We start from the raw sequence: 20202 nt of genomic DNA, 5'->3' as shown, positions 1-20202 counted from the left end.
GCAGTCGCGAGGGCGAAGCCCCGCCGTCGAGGAAAGACCAGGACGAGGCCCGGCGCCGAGAAGGGCGCCGCTGCGCCGCCTGCCGAGTCGTCGGCGCCGTTGAAGAGGCCGCTCCCGAGGTGACGGCACCGCCGCCGAGGGTGAGGCACCTGCCGAGGGCGACGCTGCCGCGTCGGAGAGCCTGGCCGAGTCCAGCACCACCACCGAGGAGGCCGCCCAGGAGACGGCACCCCCAGCTGAAGGCCAGGATGGACAGAACAACGACGACAACAACGATGACAACGACGATAACAACAACAACAACAATGATGGAGAGGACGGCCAGGGAGGCCGCGGCGGTAAGAAGAACAAGAACAACGGCAACAACATCATCGACGAGATCCTCGGCGGCGGCGGGCAGGGACGCGGCGACAAGAAGGGCCAGCAGGCGGCGCTCACGCAGGCCATTGTCCAGCTGACGCAAGCCATGGGTCTCGGCGGCATCCTCAACCTCAACGGCCTCGCCAACATTGGCATCGGCCAGGAGCTCCAGCTGCTGCTCCAGCTGCAGCAGATTGCGCAGATCCAGTCGGCGGGCTTCATCACCCAGGTCGACATTGTGGGACTGCTGCAGCAGAACCAGCTCTTTGGTACGTTGGGCGCACAATGCAAGCAAGCGTCACATGTTTCACCTTTTGCTGACCTCGTGACCAGGAGGCCGTGGAGGCATCTTCAAGCGCCAAGAGGAGCTGCTCCTCAGCAAGGCGTAGAAGAGTAAAAGGATACCAAAAAGGAACACAGCTGGAGGGGTTTCAAGACCTGGAAAAGCTTGCGCGAAGGAGGGCACTGGGCTTTCTTTCCCTTTGGCAGGGAAGTCCGGGCCTCGCGCCGAGCGGTATGTGATGGAGGGGATTTCTGGCTTGTCAGCCTGAGTGAGACAGACATCCATGTTCAATAAAATAATTCCTATGATATTAGTCCTCGCCTGCTGCGCTTTCTGTGTTGGTGCAGTCGTCATTTGTCCAAGCACTGCCGCTGAAATTTGGATCCTGGCGCTCGCCTCGCCAGCGAACCCTTCGACGTCGGACTGTGCAGTTGCGCGCTTTGGTCAATTCGCAGAGTACGATGTAGTCTGTACGCCATGCACCTACCATACATATCGAGATGCCATTGCGTGCCATCAGATACCAGACACCAGATTTTTTAGACAACATGGCCTGCCGCCAGATGCATCGTGAATGAAACCAGGCATGGCCCTCTGCCCTGAGAAGCAGGCCCACCAGAGACATGCACGGTCTCAAGGCCGTCCCAAGGCCGTCCCAATCCGCCGTCACCATATCTGCCATCCCATCTGACGAAAGAGCTGACAGACGTGCGCGTAAGGCGACACCAGCCTGGCCGAGGCGACACCAGCCTGGCCGAGGCGACACCAGCCTGGCCGAGGCGACACCAGCCTGGCCGAGGTGACACCAGCCTGGCCAAGCCAAGACACTGTCACGTTCGTCTTGTCAGAAAGCTGCCCGGATGTCCCCAAGCTCCGGGCCCAGCACAGGTGGCAGCGTCAATGCAAACTGTGCATCATCGGCGGCCTGTGACGGTCTGAGGGAGGTGCTCGTCTGTCAGTGGCCGCTCGGACGCATGACAGGAGCAGCCAGATCCGACACGGGCGGGGTGACAGACGTGCAGGGGGTTCGTGTGCATGCCTCTCGTACCGAAGGCTTCTGTGGGCAAGGGGGCTCGTGTGTGCAAGGCTCGTGTGGCCATGTGGGTGGTCGGATTGCCCTTGGGCGTGTGCGCATGTCGCCAAACCTTACTTGAGCCTCTTAAGGCGCCCCAACCAAGTACCAAGGACCCTTCTCTGGTGGGTGTTTGGTGTACCAAGACGCCCAAGACGCCCAAGAGTCGCAAGGCGCCCAAGACCTCCGAGAGACGCGGCTCTGCAACTGCAAACAGCCTGCGCCTTGACCTCGACACATGCATCTACCCCACATGGAATCCCACGTCCACGTTTCTTCGAACCAGTTCCTGACAGTTCTTGGCCGTCTTGGGGCGTCGTGTCCGAGTCACGCCTCCGGGGCCAGAGAGCATCTTTGACCGCTTCGGCGAAGCAGCAGGGAAAGAAAGGAAGGTGACGGAAGAAAAAAGCCATCATCTGGTGTTTAACCACGCCTGATCCTCGGTCACCAGCATCGGCAATTGAATCGCGCCCACTCTTTCGTCGTCTGATATCGTCAAGGACCCCCCCCTTCCTACCCCCCAAACCGGCCGGTGCTACGCTGTGACTGTGCCGTACACTTGTGCCTCTCTGCTATATGCCAACGTCACACTCTCACCCGCGCATCGAAAAGCTCATCAGACGGCCAGCCGCCCAGACGCCGATCCCGCTGTTCCCACCTCACCCTGAGGAAGACCTCCCATCCGGTCCTTGGCTTTTCCTCACACCGTCTCGCCGCTGCCGGATGTCCCACCTATTCCCCGTAACCTCCTGTCGTCATTGGGCCTGCCTCGCGTGATCAACAGGAAATCCTGCTAAATCCAGTCTTCGTTTCCCAGATAGACTTAAAAGTCGTCCATCTACAACCAAGTCCCCCGCCCCTGGGCTTTCATGCGGAGCTGAGCCCCTTCGGCAACGCAGGGTCCCGTCCCCAGGATGGCACGTCGTCTCAAAGCGCTACCATCCCAGCCCTGCCGCTGCTCCTGCTCCTGCTCCTGCTGCTGCCAATTACCTGCAGTGCTCGGGCAACCATGTACTATGTTCCTTGGCTGTTTGTATGGCACTTGGGACGATGATACGTCTGTCCCTCGTGAGCAGCCCCCCCCCCCCTTGCGCCCCTCAAGATGCCATCCGACTGGTAAAGGTGCCACGACGTGCGCACGGGGAAACGTATCGTCCCATGCCAGGCCTGCACTGAGCCCCATGATGTGACCCGTTGCTCTCCCCTGTCGATGTTTGACTGAGCCTAATCTTTGTGTATGGGAAGGCAGGGCCACGACTGGTTCGCGATGGACACGGATCTTCCTCAGAGCAATCTTCCGAGGGGAAGGGGAGGGGGGAGGGGGGAGGGGGAACCGTGCCAGCCGCCTCGTCTGCTGCCTCGAGATACCATCCTTGGCACGCCTGATATATAAGAGGTCGTCCCGTCGTCGACAATGCAATCTTCTTTTTTGTTTCCTCATCCCACACACAATAATCTGGTCCGGTCTCATTCCTTCTCATACTTTTCCATTCTTTCTCTTCAGAGGTGCGTCTCCTGGATGATCTTCACCAGTCTCCAGCCAAACATCCCCCCCCTGAATATTCTCCGACTAACTAATAAACCTCAAGCTGTGCTCGTTGTTCACTTCACTCCCTTCTTCTTCAAAAGATACCCTGAACACCCAGAGCTGTGCTCATTCCTGTCTTGTGTCCTATAACTCTAATTCCCCTGCAAACAACCACTCACTATCAATCAAACCATCCACACACTCCCTACCGCCAACATGAAGTTCTCCACCATCATCGCCGCCGCCATGGCCACCTTCGCCGCCGCCGCCCCCGTCGCCGACTCCAACACCGCCGCCTCGACGCCGTCGCTCCAGTCCCTCGAGTCCCGCGCCGTCTTCGACCTGTCTCAGCTCAACGGCCTGCAGGGCTTCCAGAACGTCGACCTCAACTACCTGCTGCGCCTCAACAGCGTCGACCTCAACCTCTTCGCCCAGCTCGGCCAGGTCCAGAACTTCAACCTGCTCAACTTCCAGCATCTCTTCAACGTCCAGCAGTTTGACGTCCTCGCCCTGCTCCAGCTGCAGCAGCTCCAGACCCTCCTCGCCCTGCACGGCCAGGGCGTCTTCAACGGCCTCAACCTCGTCGACCTGCGCCTCGGCGGCCTCAACCTCGGCCTCGTGGGCGGCATCCAGGGCGTCAACCTCGCCCAGTTCATCGGTGGCGACGTCATCCCTCAGGTCGCGCAGATTGCGCAGCAGCCCAGTATGTAGCCCTCTTCACCCCTCCTCCTTGCCACAATGTTCTCGCCAGCTTGAATCACGACTAACGATGCCATAGCAAACTTTGTCGTCGTCGCAAAGAACTAAGTTGCAGGGAATTGATGGTGGTTTCCACCGATCCGAGCATCCCCCGCCCCGCTTCCCCGGCCGGGTCACTAAAGAACAGAGGACTCAGGATCGGTGCGGAGGGCTTGTTTGGCAGTGGTAGCATTGCGAGTTGTTGTCGCTGGTCGAGTTAATGGTTCACACGGGCAATGCGGTGCATCTGTCATACTCAGAAAGGGGGGAGCATGAAGTGGAAGAGAGAAGAAGATTTAGAGGTCGAATCGAGCATCTTCAGCATCTGGTCAGCGCTGCCTTGAGCTTGCGGCTCGGCCTCTGGCCTGACCTGAGGATGCGGATGAGAATGAATGAGAGCCAAAGAAATTACCAGAACAAACCGTCCCTCCTCTGCAACGTGCTACCAGCTATTGGTTCAATGTACATACACGTGTATTCATGCACCATGGGTCGCGCTGCATCGCGCCAACAACACGACCAGAATCTAGCCCTGGCGAAATAGTGCGACTCACTAGATCCGGCGAGCCTGCTGAGGCCATTCGCATCAGCTATTGCAAAAGAAGCTAAATGTTCCAGCCACATGGCAGAACCGTGTCCCAGACTTCCTGAGCCCTCCCGTCCTCCTAAAAAGAAGAAATCCAGACCCTTGGGTCTGGACCCTTGAGCAACAATGGGATATCACGCCGCCAGCGACACACAAAGTCGCTAGTCTGCCCATTCAGGATAGTCGCGCCTGAGAAAGCAAAGCCTAGGCGAGAAATATTGCCAAAGGCGTCCTAGCACCCGCACCTGATCGGGTTCAAAAGTCTGAATTGGTTCAGGTGCCGCTGGCGTTCTAGATTCAGGTGTGCTCTTCAACAACGATGGGACGAAGCCGCTTCAGGGCACGTCGTGAGGCCAATGCACTGGCCATGGCTTCCAATGTGGTGCCGTCTGGCGGCCATGAGGCTCATTGAGGGCGGTTCCAGGACGATGGCACGGCCACGACGAATTACAGCTGAATGACGGACAGAATTGGCGTCGGATTGGTCAAATGGATACCTGTCGCGGCCCGGGCCCAGATCCAGCCAGAGAAACCTGTATGAGAAAAAAAAACGTGACGCATCAGTGAGCCACGAGTCAACAATAGCCTCCTCGCCCTGCACAAGTGCGGCTGACATTGGAGCTTCGTCCGATACAATAAGCGTCACTGCGGCGCGCGATGGGGTTTCTGTACTCAAGGTCGGCACTCTCGTCGTTAGTCGGCCATGACAACCGGGCCGGAGGATTACAATTACTGCCGAATGAAACCTGACATTAGCGTGGGGTGTGTGCTGTGTCAGTGTTTCTTCTCCTCGTTCCCGAATGGGTTTCTCGCTACACATTCAACAGTGAGAACTTGTCTCCCCCCCCAAAACCCGGGTCTTTGGCGCTCGTGCTGGCTTGTTCGGATCTCGATGCCCTCGTATGGCGCTCGCTAGAATCGAAAGAAAGGGTACCCTGGCATCGTTCACCAGTCGCTATCCACTGTCTGGTGGGTTTTGGATGGCGCCCAAAAACGAGGTCTGCCAAGGTCTGAGTAGAAGGGTCAAAGTTTGGACGAAGGTGCTAGTTGACATGCTACACGAGCTGCTGGAATGTACAGTACAAGAGCCCGCTGACACGACTGGCGTTACTCGGAGGTTGGGGTCGGAGTTGATGGTGATCTGCCCGGTAGTAAGACCCACGATGGAGACTAGTATTTTTAGCGAAAGATCGTGTTCTCCAGTGGGGCGAGGGGTTTTCGAATATGCGCACAGTTGGTGATGAATTGCTGTTTGCCCTGAGCATGGTTCGATGCAACGTCGGTCCCGAGCCTGGCTTCCGTGTCGATTCACTTCGGCTGAACCTTGCGTAGCACTTCGCTGTTGAAGCCACGTTAAGGCTATTGAGTGGAAGTTGAGTTACTCCGATATCGAGTCTGTGTGAACCCTGGCTCATGCGACTACCTTGCATCGCGTTGCGTCTTTAGTACAGAGCTCAACTGCATCACAAAGAAGGCGGTGACGAATGCAGGTAGGCGATTGCGGCCGTAGATGCCCAACTGGTGGTCAGCGAACGTGGGCTTTACTTTCCTGAGGACGATGGACTTTTTCTCCACCCCTTGGCTGACTACCTGTCGAGGAAAGTGCATTGTGCTCGTCGGGCCAGCCAAGATGCAAGTAGCGGTTGTTGATGCAGGGCCGATAGTTGTGTCTTGCTGTGTGTGTCTGGAGGGAGTTAGATTGTTCGAGTCGGTCCCAATTAGGACGCCTGATCCCAATTCGATGCACCATGCCTTGTCACAATTTCTTTGTACCGCCGATGTGGTTTCTTTGTTGTAAGCTGAGAGACGGCTTTGCGATCCTCAGCCCTAGCAATGGCGTTACGCAAGACATGTGCTGGCTAGTCCACTGGTCTCTGTGGTAGAAGGGCGTCGAAAATCTGCCTACGGGCGTCGTGGTGGGTGGCTTGGCAGCCCGTTAGTGGGCTCGACCTGAACGTGCTGAAGTCTGGAAAGTCTCCTTGGTCTCGGTATCTGGGGAAAGCCGCTCACTTGTCCTATTTTCGTTTTTGCTGAATCGCTGTTCGACTCTCGACTGCGCTGTGGAGATGGGACAAGCTTGTCAGAAGGCGACGCATTGATCGGCACCAAAAAACCGCCTGACGGGACTCGCGGCAAGGAACACGAGTGCCAGACATCCGATAGTTCGTCTCTCAAGTAGGAGCGAGTGGATTGGTGTCGCACTGCCCTTGACGCCAGTGTTTATGTGTGCATCTCGGTATAGGCTCTGCCCAGAATCAAGGGACCTGCCAAGGCACATCGTTGACCGATCCCAATCTCCTTCGCCATCGCTGGCATACAAAGTCCTCGCAAGGTTCAGGGACAGATGCGACATCATGATCGCAGATGTGGCGTCGCTGGGGTTGAGCCCGAGAGGCAGGGATCGAGGGTGGAGAGGAGCTCTTGTTCCTGAAAGTCAATCAGGCAGTCTGCTGTAGGAACACACATGCTTGTCGGTTTGTACAGCACAGCGTTGCCTTATTTGCCCGTCCTAAGGATGGGGGACGTCCATGGCGATGTCATCAGTTCATGCGTCACGCTACCCATTTCCCTGATTGGCGAAGGGATGCCGACGGGTGGTCAGTGATTGATTGGAGATGATGACGAGGTGCCTGTGATGAACAGCGATCATCGGCCGAATTGTCAGGTCGCTGGTGGTGGTGGTGGTCATGGTGCATATCTTTCTGCAGTATCTGTCTCTGTCTCCGTCTCCGTGTCTGGCATACCTAGCTAGCTGGCTACGTACCTACCTTACCTGCCCTGCCCTGCCGTTGTGGTAGCTCTTGCAGCTCTGAATCAGTATCTTGAAGGGACGGGACTTTAGGTTGGCAAGAGTGATCTGATGATCCTGCCCCTGACGCCACGCCTGCCCCATCGTCACTCTGCACCGGGGCAAACCCTTGGCGCCAAAGAGGCCCTGTAAAGTTCGGTGCTTGTCCTCTGAAGGGGTTCCCCTGGCTGGGCCCTGGATCCACTCACCTGCCGGCTGCGCCATCACCGCCATGGCCAACCGAAAATATGGCTGTTTCAGAGCGCTACCGCAGGGTACCTTCGGTCATGCGCGGTGAACGCAGAGCATCGGGTACACCCGCGTACCCTGCTGACCGCCCACGCACTACCCCCATCGAGAATCACAACTCACAGTGGGCTTCAGCCTCTCATCCGCACGCCTTTGACGTGCTCGCGCTCACTTCTCCAGCTCGGGCCGTGGGCTCTCGGGCCAGGGGCCTTAGGCCTTGAGTCTTTGAGAGGGGAGGGCCCCAAGGGCCCTTAGACCGTGGGCCTTGCACATTGCAGCAGGTGCATGGGACCAGGAGCTAACCCGGGCCTTCGTGGATCTCCATCCCCTTTCTTCCTCTCTCAGCCAAGCAAGAGCTCGGGTCATTTTCCTCGTGTTTCCTCTTCCCCTAAAGCAGCTCTCAACTCCCCCCTCCCAATCCACGCCCCCCTCCGAACAAGGCCACGGATATATATATATATACCACCGAACCTCCCCCTCCCCCCCTTGGAGCAGTCGACCGCTCCGTAGCTCTACCACTTCCTCTTTCGAATTCAGCCTCCGAGAAAATCGGCAATAACCAGAGTCCATAGTTCTAAAGCTATTCGCCACTGACTGGAGTCTGACCACACGAGCCTTCCTGCTTGATCCGTCTTAGGCGAAATATGAGCAGTGTCTCTGTGCGTGCACCACGTTTGAGGATTGGAAGAGTCGACCCTGTCGTGCCACCACCGCAGGCCCAACCATAGACGCTCACGTTCAAAAGAAAGTTCTGTCATCATTGGCAAAGGCTCTTCTGCAAATCGGTGTGTGACGGGAACGAAACGAAACGAAACAAAACGGAACATTCACATCCATACATCCATATCTCCGTCCACCTATCAGCCAGCCTCTCAGCAGCCAGCGTCAAAATGGGCATCATGGCACGAGATCCCGCTGTTGTCTCAGACGACGACTACGAAGTCGAGGACATGTACTTCACCTACCGTCCGCTGTCGAACCTCCCCACACCACCGCTGTCCTCGCGAAACTCTTCAGCCGACCACAGCCCCAAGGTTTCTTTCGACGAGCTTGACGCCGAGCTGCTCCAGGACAAGTACTTCGGTATGCGCAGCTGCTTCCCAACATGCTCGATTCGGTTGTGTACTAACAACAGCGTCTTTGTAGGCCCTGCCGTCCATCTTATCAACCTCGTCCCCACCTCCGCATCTCTCCGCACGCCCTCCACCAGTGCTGTCCAATCGCTCCTTGCACGCACCGCCCTGCCTCTCGAGTCGATCGCCCTCGCATCCTGCATCCTCGACTCTCTCAACTCCAAGTTTGCCCTCTCCTGGCGCCTCTCCTGCCCGCTCATTGCCGATCCCAGCCTGTCGCCCAGCAAGCGCCACTCTCTCGCGGGGCCTTTCTTCCAGCAGCGCCAGATGCACATCGACTCTGTCCAGCCTGAGCTCATCGTTCTTGCTGCACTGGTCATTGCCGCCAAGTTTACCGAGGACCAGCAAGACTCCACTGCATACTACTGTGCCTCGTGGGGCCGCAACATTTGGTCCTGCGAGCAGCTCAATGTCACGGAGCGTTGCATCTGCGAGAACCTCAACTGGCGCATTAAGCCACTTGTTGACGACGAGGACCTGATTACCGAGACGCTGGTCGATATGCAGCTCGCCGCGCGCACTACCGGCCTGCCCAACGACCTGTGCAGAAGAACGCGGGTGACGGAAGCGGCCACAGCAAAAGCAAGAGTATGAGCGTTGGCACTGCGGTCATTGGCCTTGGCCTGCAGCTGACTCCTGTCGACACCCCAGTGTACGACGAGGACGGCGGTGGTTCGCCGGCGAATGACTACCTTTCCCTGCCACGATCGGCCACTCTGGGCTCCCTGTCTCCCGTAGGCGAGGAGAGCTAGATCGCGGCGTTACATTGTGTCGATGAGCTCGAAGTTTAAATTTTTATTGTTGCATTTTTACGAGTCAACTGGCGGCACTAGCGATATGGGGCGAATTCGATACCACGCATGGGATGCGTTTGGTAAAGGCGTTTCGCGTGCATCAAACTGATATCAGGTCATATATGGGGGTTACATGTTACACATTTGCTCACCATATTTCCTTCGGTTTGGGATTATGGACTCGGAGGCGTGGATCGAGGTTCGGCGTTCTGCGGCATGCACATATGGGGATCGTAACACGGGACGGAGAAACCAGCGATTTCCCTCTATACTGTCTCATAGCCTTGCTATTTCTAATGTTTATACGTCAGACCTGACGACATACTACTTATTACTATCTCACCTTCGGGATTTCCGTCTTGTTGACTCGTGAGCCTCATGAAGACCGCCTCGTTAGTCCTTCCGACCTGGCAAAATTCACAAGCAAAGTTCAGCAGCGGCCCAGCAGCAGCCGTCCACTAGTCCTCTTTTTCATTGTTTCTCCGTTCTACGGGCTCAGCCGGTTGAGTGTCCACGCCTCGCCGTCCTTTTCGTACACGAACCGATCATGCAACCGGCTGTCCCTGCCCTGCCAAAACTCAACCCGATCCGGCACGATCTTCAGCCCGCCCCAGAATTCAGGCACGGGAATCTTCTCCTCGCCGTCGAACCGCGCCTCCGCCTCCTTGACCCACCCCTCGAGCTGCGCCCGACCGTCGTCCCCGTCGCCCTGCGCCTCGAGCACCTGGCTCTGGCGACTCGCCCAGGCGCCGAGGCGGCTACCGCGCACGCGCGTGTCGTAGTACGTCTGGCTCTGCTCGCGCGGCACGCGGGCGGCGACGCCCTCGACGCGGACCTGGCGCTGCAGGGCCTCCCACCAGAAGACGAGGCTGGCGCGCGGGTTGGACGCCAGGTCGGCGGCCTTGCGCGACGTGGCGAAGTTGGAGTAAACGACGTAGGCGCCCGCGGCGTCGGAGCTCCTTGAGGTAGAGCGTGCGCGCCGACACGCGGCCCGAGGGCAGGTGCGCCGTCGCCAGCGTGCACGTCTCTGGGTGCGCGACGGCGGGGGCCGCCTGCGCCGCCTGGAACCAGGCGTGGAACTGCGCCGTCGGCGACGTCGGGTCGAGGTCGGCGCGGTGCAGGGCTGGTGACGTGAACTGCGCCGCCTGCCCGTGGGCTTCGGAGCCTGCTGGAGCGACTGTGCTGGTATGTCAGGAATTTGCCGACGCGCTGCATGCGATGCGGCATCTAGGTTCGGGGAGGGAAAGGCAAGGTGGGGTGAGAGACTCACAGATGAGCTTCGAGGGGTCGTTCGGCGGGTGGAGGGCCATGGTGAGGGATTTGGAGAATAGGAGTCTTTGCGTCAAACGCATGGAAAAACTTGTTGGAGATGCCTACGTGTGGCGTTGGGAAAAAGGTGCGAGTTTGACGAGGGTGAAGATGTCAAATTGCCGGATGCAAGCAGTGAAGTGAGCTGTTGCTGGTGGTCAGGGTAGTGACGATGGTGGGGTGACTGATGACGGCTTGTCATGGAGGGGCAGGGGGGGTCTACTTTGTTCCCATCACAAGTCACCAAACCTCCCAGGGTGCGGGCCACTTGGACCCCGAAAGTCCTGGACCCCCCAGACATGACACACATACAACACACGATACCACATGATACGCAACATACGCAAACGGACAGAACACACAAACGTATAATCAATGGGTATCTAAAACGCCTCCCAACACATGACGGTCTCATAGACACGAGTGTGACGACTCTAACAAGAAAAGCATACAACGCCTCTCTACCTGAATGTACGTACGAACATACATCAAATCCGGCCAGTACGCAGTTACGCCCACCCAACATGCAGTTACGAGACGCCGTGAGGCACCTGCGGGGTTACTGCTATATACTATGCTAAAACAGAGAGAACCAGATTCCCTAATGCCTTGGTGATCCGGATTCGCACATCAAAAACTTTTTTCACATCATAACCGAAATGTCCGAACGCGATCCTGAATGTAACCCAAAAAGTCGTCTAAGGCGCCATAACGAGTGCAAGCAGAGCCATGCGGCAGTACAGGCCGTAACGCATCTGGTGACTTGGTTAGCATGTCTTTTCTTCCCCTGAGTCCCTCGGGTGTCACTTACTTGGCGGAAGTACGCCGCCCGCGGGTCCGTGTCCACCTCCTGCGCAATCTCCTCATTCCTGGGGAGGGGGTGCAGGATGCACATGTCCTTCTTCGCCGACCGCAGCGTCTTGTTGTCGATGCGGTACGAGTTCTTGACTCGCTCGTACTCCTCCACCGAGGGAAACCTCTCCTTCTGCACGCGCGTGCAGTAGAGGACGTCGCTCTTGGAGAGAATCTCCTCCGTGAGCTCCTCCGACTCACAGGCCAGCTGGCCAGACTGTTCGAGGAAGTTGCGGACCTCCTCGGGAAGCCTGAGCCCCTTGGGCGACACGAGCTGCACCCGCACGCCGTAGTCACGAAGGAGATAGACAAGTGAGTGCACGGGGCGGCCGTACAGCAGATCACCGATAAAGGTGATGGTAATGTTCTGCACGGTTCCGAGCTCCTCACGAATCGTGAACAGGTCCAGGAACGCCTGCGTCGGGTGCTCCTTGCTGCCGTTGCCGCCGTTGATGACGGGAACAGAGGCGTACTTGCGAGCAACGTCGACGCTGGACTCTTCGGGGTGTCGAAGCACGACTGCATCGCCGTAGCAACCGAGAGTACGGAGAGTATCCTGCAGCGTCTCGCCCTTCTGCACCGATGAGTGAGATGTCGAGATCACCACAGTGCGGCCACCAAGCCTCTGCATCGCAGCGTCAAAGGAAGCGGACGTGCGGGTAGAGGGCTCGTAGAAGAGAGTGCAGAGGAGGCGTCCGCGCAGGAGGTTGAGAACACCTTCACGCTGAACACCACGACGCATCTCCTGCGCGACGGTGAACAAGTGGTGCAGGTCGCTGCGCGTGTACTGCGTGACCGAAAGGACATTCTGGTGGCGCCAGGAAGAGGGCTGGGCAATGAGGTCCTGGAGCTGGGAGCCGAGAGCAGGCTGCAGCACCATGGGGGAACCGAGCTCTTCAAGACTCTTCAGCTGGCTGGCCGTATCGGTAGATCGCAGCTTGGCGGGGCCCACAGCAAACATGGAAGAACGCCTGTCGTGGGGAGACTCGATGACCTTGTTGAGAGACTGTACGGTGGGCTTCAGAGGGGGGGACATGGGCATAGCGCCGTGAGTCGACATGTCCTGGCCCAGAGGCTCGCTAGGCAGCAGGTTGCCGTCAAGGCAGGCTGTCTTTCCGTAGAAGGTGACGCGCTGCACAGAGCCGCGCATGGTGCGCCCCGCGAAAGGAGACCAGGCACCAGATGAGGGCACCTTGTAGGAGCGGTCAATCTCAACCTCAACGCCAGAGCCAACCTGCTCGTGCAGCTCAAAGATCTGCTTCGGGTTGTCGTAGAGGCGAGTCTTGATGTCGTCGATGGTCAGGCGACCCTCGGTCACTGACGTCAGCAGCAGGGGCAGGACGTCGGCGATACCGACGGCGGCATCGACAGAGTGACCAAGAGAAGTGGCCAGTTGGTAAGGAAGACTGCCGATGGAGAAGACATCAATGGTATCGAGATGAGCCCACAGAGCATCCTGATCCTGAGCCGTGGGCAACAGAGCACAGCCGGGGAAGTCCTTCTGCGAGAGATAGAGGGAGAAGACGGACACGTCGCAGGTCAGCTTGAGACCCTTCTTCTTGCTGAGTGCAATGAGCCTGATATCATCCTTGGTCGACACAGAGGTGACGTGGATGCGACGGTTGTGCAGGCTCGCAAGCAGAAGAATCGAGGCGAGGTCTGTCAGCTTGGCATCGGTGACGATGGGCTTGTGCTCGGGCCAGCTGTCAAAGTGAGACTCAACGGCAGCGACCTTGCTGATGTTGCCAGACAGATGGTTGAATGGGATGAAAAGCGATCCAACCTCTCCAGCGACCTGGCTAATCTGATCAGCGTTGTCCGAAGTAGCTGACACTGACAGGTTGTAGTCGCAGTAACCACCACGACGGCTGGTCTTCTGCGCAACCTTGAGGGTGAGAGCGTCCGTCACGGCACCCTCGACACCGACAGGCATGATGCGAACCATGCTGAAGCCGGCCAGGAGCGAGGCTTTCGTGACCGACTGAAGATCGTTGGTGCCGGAGGAGGCAATGCCAGGCACAAAAGCCGCGACGTTGATCAGACCAGGCAGAGAGACGGTGCGGTGGCTGGTCTGGAAGTCACGATTGCCGACGTTGAGCTCGAAGTGACGAGCAATGGCCTCGACGAGGATCTTGGCGTTCTTGACATTGGTGACCAGAGGAATCTGGTAGTCAACGGCCATACGTCTGGTCTGGTACCCCTTGCTCATGTAGTTGGCGGGGCGGCGATACTTGTTGCTGGAAGGCAAGTTAATGTACAGGTCGATGGTGTTCTTGGCAAGATGCTGGGTCAGAGAGAACTCGGACCGCTGATCTCCCTCCTCGTCACCGAGAGCCTCGAGGTACTGCACTGGAATGTTGTGCTCCTGGAGGAAATCGGCAGTTCCGGCCGTGGCAAACAGCTTGTAGCCAAGCTTCTGAAGCTTTTCCACAGAAGGCAACATCTCCTTCTTGTCCTTGTAGGAGCCCATGGACAGCAGAATGTTGGCCTTGGGGATTTTGAAGCCGGTGGACATGAGGGCCTTGAGGTAAGCCTCATACTTGTCAACACCGAAGCAGGCGACTTCACCAGTAGAAGCCATCTCGACACCCAGAACAGGATCGGCACCAGAGAGGCGAGAGAAGCTGAACTGGGGCACCTTCACACCGACGCAGTTCTGGGCGAGAGTGGTGGGAGGGTACTCGGTGAAGGGCTGACCAGTGATGGCCTTGGTCGCCATCTCGATGAGGTCAACACCCATAACCTTAGAGACGAAGGGGAACGAACGCGAGGCACGAACGTTGCACTCAATGACCTTGATGTCATTGTCCTTGGCAATGAACTGAATGTTGAAGGGGCCCGTCACGTTGAGAGCGGCGCCAATCTTGCGGGTAGCCTCCTCAATTCGCTCAATTGTCTCGCGCTCCAGGTCCTGAGGAGGCAAGATGAGGGTAGCGTCACCCGAGTGCACACCGGCATTCTCAACGTGCTCGGAGATGAAATGACCAACAACGACGCCGTCCTTGGCAACTGCATCCATCTCGATCTCCTTGGCGTTCTCAATGTACTTGGTGATGACGACAGGGTACTCGCGAGAAACAGCGACAGCCTGCTCGAGGTAGTTCTCCAAGTCACGCTCAGAGTAGACCGTGTTCATGGCAGCTCCAGAGAGCACGTACGAAGGACGTACAAGCACGGGGTACGATATGCTGTTACAGAACTTCTTGGCATCCTCGAGACTGCTGTTCTCCTTCCACGCGGGCTGATCCACGCCGATCGAATCCAGCATACGAGAGAACTTGTAACGGTTCTCGGCCATGTCGATCATTTCAGGTGAGGTACCGAGAACCTTAATGCCAGCACGGTAGAGCGGCAGTGCGATGTTGTTGGGCGTCTGCCCACCCATGGCTCCGAGAACACCACCTGCATTCTCCAGAGCGTAGATGTCACACACCGTCTCGAGGTTGATGTTCTCAAAGTAGAGCTTGTCGGCCTCGTCATAATCAGTCGAAACCGTCTCCGGGTTGTAATTGACCATGATAGTCTTGTGGCCAGTCTGGCGGAGAGTGCGAATGGCACGAACGGAGCACCAATCGAACTCGACTGATGAGCCGATACGGTACACACCAGAACCAAGGACCATGATGCCGTGGTCGTCAAAAGAGACATCGCTCTCGGAGGCGTTGTATGTGAGGTAAAGGTAGTTGGTGTGGGCAGGGAACTCGGCCGCTACCGTATCGATCTGCTTGACGAAGGGCATGATGCCACCTTCCTCACGCATCCTGCGGACGCCAATCTCGTTGGTGCTCCAGAAGTCAGCAAGCTGCTGATCAGAGAAGCCGAGCCTCTTGGCCTGAAGGAGCAGGTCGGGGCGCTGAGTGATCTGGGCCATGTTGAAGCCGCCCATTTCCTTGGCAAAGTTGTTGAGCCCCATGAGCTTGTTGAGGAACCACTTATCAATCTTGGTCAACTCCCAGATCTTCTCGACGGAGTAGCCAGCGTGCATGGCATTGGCAATGGCAAACAGACGCTGATCGGACGGGGTCTGGAGCTCGTCATCGAGGGACATCAGAGCCTTGGTGGCGCCGAAGCCCAAGTTGTGGAAGTCGATGGCACGAATAGCCTTTTGAATGGCCTCCTCGAAGGTCCTGCCAATGCTCATGACTTCACCAACACTCTTCATAGAGGAGCCGAGCTGAGTAGAGACACGGGTGAACTTCTTCAGATCCCAACGAGGCATCTTGACGACAACATAATCGAGCGAAGGCTCAAAGCAGGCACAAGTGGACTTTGTGACGCTGTTGGCAATGTCCTTGAGGGGAATACCGAGACCAAGCTTAGCAGCAATGAAGGCAAGCGGGTAACCAGTTGCCTTGGACGCAAGGGCAGAAGACCTGGACAACCTTGCGTTGACCTCGATGATGCAGTATTCCCTTGAAAAGGGGTTCAGCGCATACTGAATGTTGCACTCTCCGACAACACCGAGGTGACGGATAACGTTGACGGCCGTTGTTCGCAGCATGTTGTAGTCTTCGTCAGACAGAGTCTGCGAAGGAGCGACAACGATGGAATCACCAGTGTGGATTCCAAGAGGATCGAAGTTCTCCATGTTACAGACAGTGATGCAGTTGTCTTGGGCGTCACGAACGACTTCGTACTCAATCTCCTTCCAGCCCTTCATACTGCGCTCAATGAGGACTTGAGGACTGGCAGCAAAGGCCTTGTTGCAAAGGTCGAGCAGCTCAGCCTCGTTGTTGGCGAAACCACTTCCAAGGCCGCCGAGAGCGTACGCGGCACGGACGATGACGGGGAAGCCAATGCCCTTGACAGCAACCATGGCCTCGTCAACGGTGCAGGCAGAAGCGGACTTGGCACACTTCTCACCAATGGAGTCCATGCTGCGCGCGAAGAGTTCACGGTCCTCGGTAGTGATGATGGTATCAATGGGAGTACCGAGAACCTTGACACCGAGGGCCTCGAACTCATCCTTCAGCTGAATACCAACCGACAGAGCAGTCTGGCCACCGAAGGTGACGTAGATGGCATCGGGATGCTCATACTGGATAACCTTTCGCACAAACTCGGCGTTGACAGGTAGGAAATAGACCTTATCAGCGAGACCCTTGGAGGTCTGAATGGTCGCGATGTTCGGGTTGATAAGCACCGTGTAGATGCCTTCCTCCTTAAGAGCCTTGATGGCTTGACTACCAGAATAGTCGAATTCGCCGGCCTGGCCAATGCTGAGGCCACCGCTTCCGAGGACAAGGACCTTGCGAGGGTGGACGCGAGGGTGCAGGCGCTCGTTCTCCTCAATAGTGCCGCCAGGGAAGCTGACAGGGGAGTTGAGAAGGCTGGCATCAGTGGCGCAGTCGGTGATGGCCTGGATGAAGACATCGAAGAGATACTCTGTGTCGCAGGGACCGGGAGTGCTCTCCGGGTGGAACTGAACACTGAAGTAGGGCTTGCTTTTGTGCATGATGCCCTCGTTGCTTCCGTCGTTCGCGTTGCAAAAAAGCTCCTGCCAACCCCTCCGTCAAAGAGCCAGCATCGACGGCGTAGCCGGGGTTCTCCGAAGGGATGTGGCACTTTCCAGTGATCATGCTGGGTGCAGGGAAAGTTGGGACCACGGTTGCCGAACTTCATCTTGGTGGTGCTCGCACCGGAGGCACGAGCCAGAAGCTGATGTCCCAAACAAATACCAAAGACGGGCGTCTTGTTCTGTTGCAAAGCAGCCGCGATGTTCTTGATGGTGACATCAAGCATGGCAGGGTCACCAGGTCCGTTGGAGATGAAGAGACCATCGTATTGGTCAGCAGCAGCGACGATGTCGTGGTCCCAGGGGCAGACAAGGACCTCGACGCCACGCTTGAGGAAGCATCGCAGCTGGTTGTACTTCATACCAACATCGACGCAAAGAACTCGGATGGTGCGGCCCGAGGAGTGCTTCTTCAGCGTGACGCTGGCAGGGGGCTTGTAAAGCTTGGGGGTCTTGATGGATACTGGAGAGAAATGAGCGAAAGCTTAATCAGAGTGAACTGCATAGACTCACCCTCGGCCACGAGGTTCTTTTCATTGGGGTTAGACCACTCAATCGTCTCGTACTTGGGAGACGAGGCATGAGACGTGAGACCGTTCGCTGTGCCGTTGGTGAGGGTCTGCTTGGTCTCAAGCAGCAGGCGGCCGAGCGTGCTGCCCTCGGAACGGAGGCGCTTCGTGAGGGCCCTGGTATCGATGCCGTAGATAGCGGGGACGCCCTGCTCCTTGAGCCAGGTACCGAGGGAGGACTCGGCGAGGAAGTGCGAGTAATCCTCGCCAGAGTAGGATGCGGCGACGAGGCCGGCGATGTGAATCTGAGACGACTCGAAATGGGCGGGAAGGTCGCCGAGGAGCTCGTCCATGGTCTCCCTCGAAGGAACACCGTAGTTGCCGACGAGTGGAAAGGTGATAACGAGGATCTGACCGCGATACGAAGGGTCTGTCACCGACTCTGGGTATCCCACCATGCCGGTCTGGAAGACGAGCTCTCCAGCGATGCTCTTCTGGGCACCAAAGCTGTAACCTTGGTAGACAGAGCCATCGGGCAGCTCGAGGCACATGAGAGGCTCGGTATCAACGCCATTGGCATCGACGAGGCGTGCCGTGGCGGGGGGGAAGGTCTTGCCCGCCATGATTGCCGACTCTAATCGGTATTTCGACGTGGGGCAGTTCTGGAAGGTATGACGGAGGCGGGGCAGAGCTCGCTCGCCGCAAGAGCGGGTGGGAGTAATAGAAGAAGTATGAGAGCTCTAAGGGTCAGAGTCTCGGGTTTGAGGTATTCCTGGTCTTCCCAGGGATCATCTGCAGCCAGAGATCAGAGGGAAGGCAATAGCAGATCAGAGGATCATGGTGAGGAGGAGGAGGAGAGGAGAAGGAGGAGAGAGAACCGAGAACGGCCACTGCCAAAAACTTTTTTTCTTCTATTCCAGTTCTGCCAGCCTTCGCCTCGCCTGGGCCTAAGCCCCTCTCTTAGCGGGCAGACCTGTGTGCTTGGGGCCTCGTGATTGGCCAATTCCGCTTGCCTGACGCATGCGGTCCACTAAGCTCGGCCCAATTGCGCTGCGCGTTTCACTGTGCTACAGTGGACGGCGAGCCGGGTCACCAATGAGAGGGGCTCTCTTGTCCCTGAAGAGCAAGGCGGTAAGGTAGCCTCGAGTCTGCTCAGGGCCTGCTTGTAAGGTAGGTACCTGAAAGTTACCTAGATGAGGTCCCTTTCTTTGGTTGAGGAAACATTCGAGCGAGCTCGGCCTCGTTTGCCGTGGGGGTTCACCACGTCACCTCCCTAGCAGGGATTGAATCTTTAATTGACAACCGCCAGCTGGTTGAGTCCAGCGCTCTCTGAATCGGGTGACAGGCTTTAAAAGTATCGGCTTGCAACACGACAGACCATTTTACAGTTTTGTTCTGGGAACTCGTTTGAATTTTACCAAGACACCTCAAGATTGGTCCGTTGTGGTACACTTCGACCTCACCTTGACGCCGTGCGCCGATCTGTTTCTCGATCGCAGCCAGGTCAACCAGCTGCCACAGCAGTGCTCGCCTCAAGCATTTTCAGCGACATTGTAATGTAATGCAAAATCAAAGAGAAAAAAAAAACAGAAAAATCTTCACTCTCCGTATGACATGGCGTCTCCAACACGGGCAGAAATATCGCAGATCGACATCAACGCGACAATTCAAAGTCTTTTTGGCGTGCCTCAAAGCCGCGAGTCGCGGTTCCACAGTTTTCCGTTGCTATCCACACCCACACGCACCCCTCCCAGTGTACAGTACATTGCTTCGATCGAAAGCTTGAGGCTCACGTGCTTCGAGGTGATGCGGCCCCGATCGCCCATCATGAGAAGTCTGGACTGTGGTGCCTAAGTTGAGCGTGAGTGTTTGACTTGTGTGGCTTATTGTCTCAGCAGCCCATGCAAGCCCGTCTCGTGTTTCCCCCGATGGCTCTGATTCCCCATGTCTTGGACGCTCCGGAGAATGCAGTGACATGCCAGAGGGCCATAGTTCATCCAGTCTCCCCCGAAATAGGCACACGTCAACATCATGATCTAGGCCATCGAGTTCATTTGCCGTACTGAGAAAAACTTGAAGAAGGTTGTTGCCGTAATGCAATTTCAATCAGATGATCGTGGCACACTCCCGTTTCGTCGCACAGCAGCCTGACCCCCATCGAGGAGCACACCCTTCGGAGAGAAGTGTGCGGGATGGTGGTGAGGGGACGTCGAGGCGGTGACGGTGGTGTCCAATCAGACGAGAGCCCAGTTGGTCTGGAGTCCCGAAGGTTGTGTGATCTGGGGTCCCATCGAGCATGGCGCGCCCGCGTCATTCGCCGAAGAGAACAGCCCGCGTTGCCATTGCCAGTAGATGCTTGATATGCTGGGTACTCAGTGCCAAGGTGGTGTCATGATATCAGCAGACATCAAGGAGTCAATGTTGTGGCCGGCGGACGGCACAAACCCTCAGCACGCCTTCGTCTCATCGTCCGTCAAAGGCCAAAGA

At 57.1% G+C, this 20202-nt stretch overlaps 6 protein-coding genes across 6 annotated transcripts in view; 3 read left to right on the top strand and 3 right to left on the bottom strand.

The window, feature by feature from the left end:
* Positions 1 to 749, top strand: part of VDBG_00871 (predicted protein) — a gene marked incomplete at both ends in the record, with an annotated part of 965 nt that extends 216 nt beyond the window's left edge. The window contains 2 exons of the mRNA XM_003009142.1: positions 120 to 629; positions 694 to 749. Coding sequence (XP_003009188.1) covers positions 120 to 629; positions 694 to 749 — 566 coding nt within the window. The remainder of the gene's footprint in view (positions 1 to 119; positions 630 to 693) is intronic.
* Positions 750 to 3459: 2710 nt separating this feature from the next.
* Positions 3460 to 4050, top strand: VDBG_00870 (predicted protein; the record flags this gene model as incomplete). The annotated part of the gene is made up of 2 exons (XM_003009141.1): positions 3460 to 3946; positions 4022 to 4050. 2 exons carry the CDS (start codon positions 3460 to 3462, stop codon positions 4048 to 4050), a joined length of 516 nt encoding a protein of 171 aa, XP_003009187.1.
* A 2597-nt stretch (positions 4051 to 6647) lies between these two features.
* VDBG_00869 (predicted protein) lies at positions 6648 to 7589 on the bottom strand (the record flags this gene model as incomplete). Its single annotated transcript, XM_003009140.1, has 3 exons — positions 6648 to 6994; positions 7341 to 7502; positions 7565 to 7589. The coding sequence occupies 3 exons, from the start codon at positions 7587 to 7589 to the stop codon at positions 6648 to 6650; spliced, it is 534 nt and encodes a 177-aa protein (XP_003009186.1).
* Positions 7590 to 8494: 905 nt separating this feature from the next.
* On the top strand, positions 8495 to 9331 carry VDBG_00868 (conserved hypothetical protein; the record flags this gene model as incomplete). Its single annotated transcript, XM_003009139.1, has 2 exons — positions 8495 to 8687; positions 8751 to 9331. 2 exons carry the CDS (start codon positions 8495 to 8497, stop codon positions 9329 to 9331), a joined length of 774 nt encoding a protein of 257 aa, XP_003009185.1.
* A 687-nt stretch (positions 9332 to 10018) lies between these two features.
* Positions 10019 to 10841, bottom strand: VDBG_00867 (pyridoxamine 5'-phosphate oxidase; the record flags this gene model as incomplete). The annotated part of the gene is made up of 2 exons (XM_003009138.1): positions 10019 to 10713; positions 10802 to 10841. The coding sequence occupies 2 exons, from the start codon at positions 10839 to 10841 to the stop codon at positions 10019 to 10021; spliced, it is 735 nt and encodes a 244-aa protein (XP_003009184.1).
* Positions 10842 to 11537: 696 nt separating this feature from the next.
* VDBG_00866 (pyrABCN) lies at positions 11538 to 18338 on the bottom strand (the record flags this gene model as incomplete). The annotated part of the gene is made up of 4 exons (XM_003009137.1): positions 11538 to 11594; positions 11651 to 17113; positions 17197 to 17669; positions 17720 to 18338. 4 exons carry the CDS (start codon positions 18336 to 18338, stop codon positions 11538 to 11540), a joined length of 6612 nt encoding a protein of 2203 aa, XP_003009183.1.
* Positions 18339 to 20202: the final 1864 nt, after the last annotated feature.

The sequence above is a fragment of the Verticillium alfalfae genome, genomic scaffold (genome assembly GCF_000150825.1).
Source record: "Verticillium alfalfae VaMs.102 supercont1.1 genomic scaffold, whole genome shotgun sequence".
NCBI lineage: Eukaryota > Fungi > Ascomycota > Sordariomycetes > Glomerellales > Plectosphaerellaceae > Verticillium > Verticillium alfalfae.
Note: the sequence above shows the minus strand (reverse complement) of the source record. Positions and strands in the feature narration are given on the sequence as shown.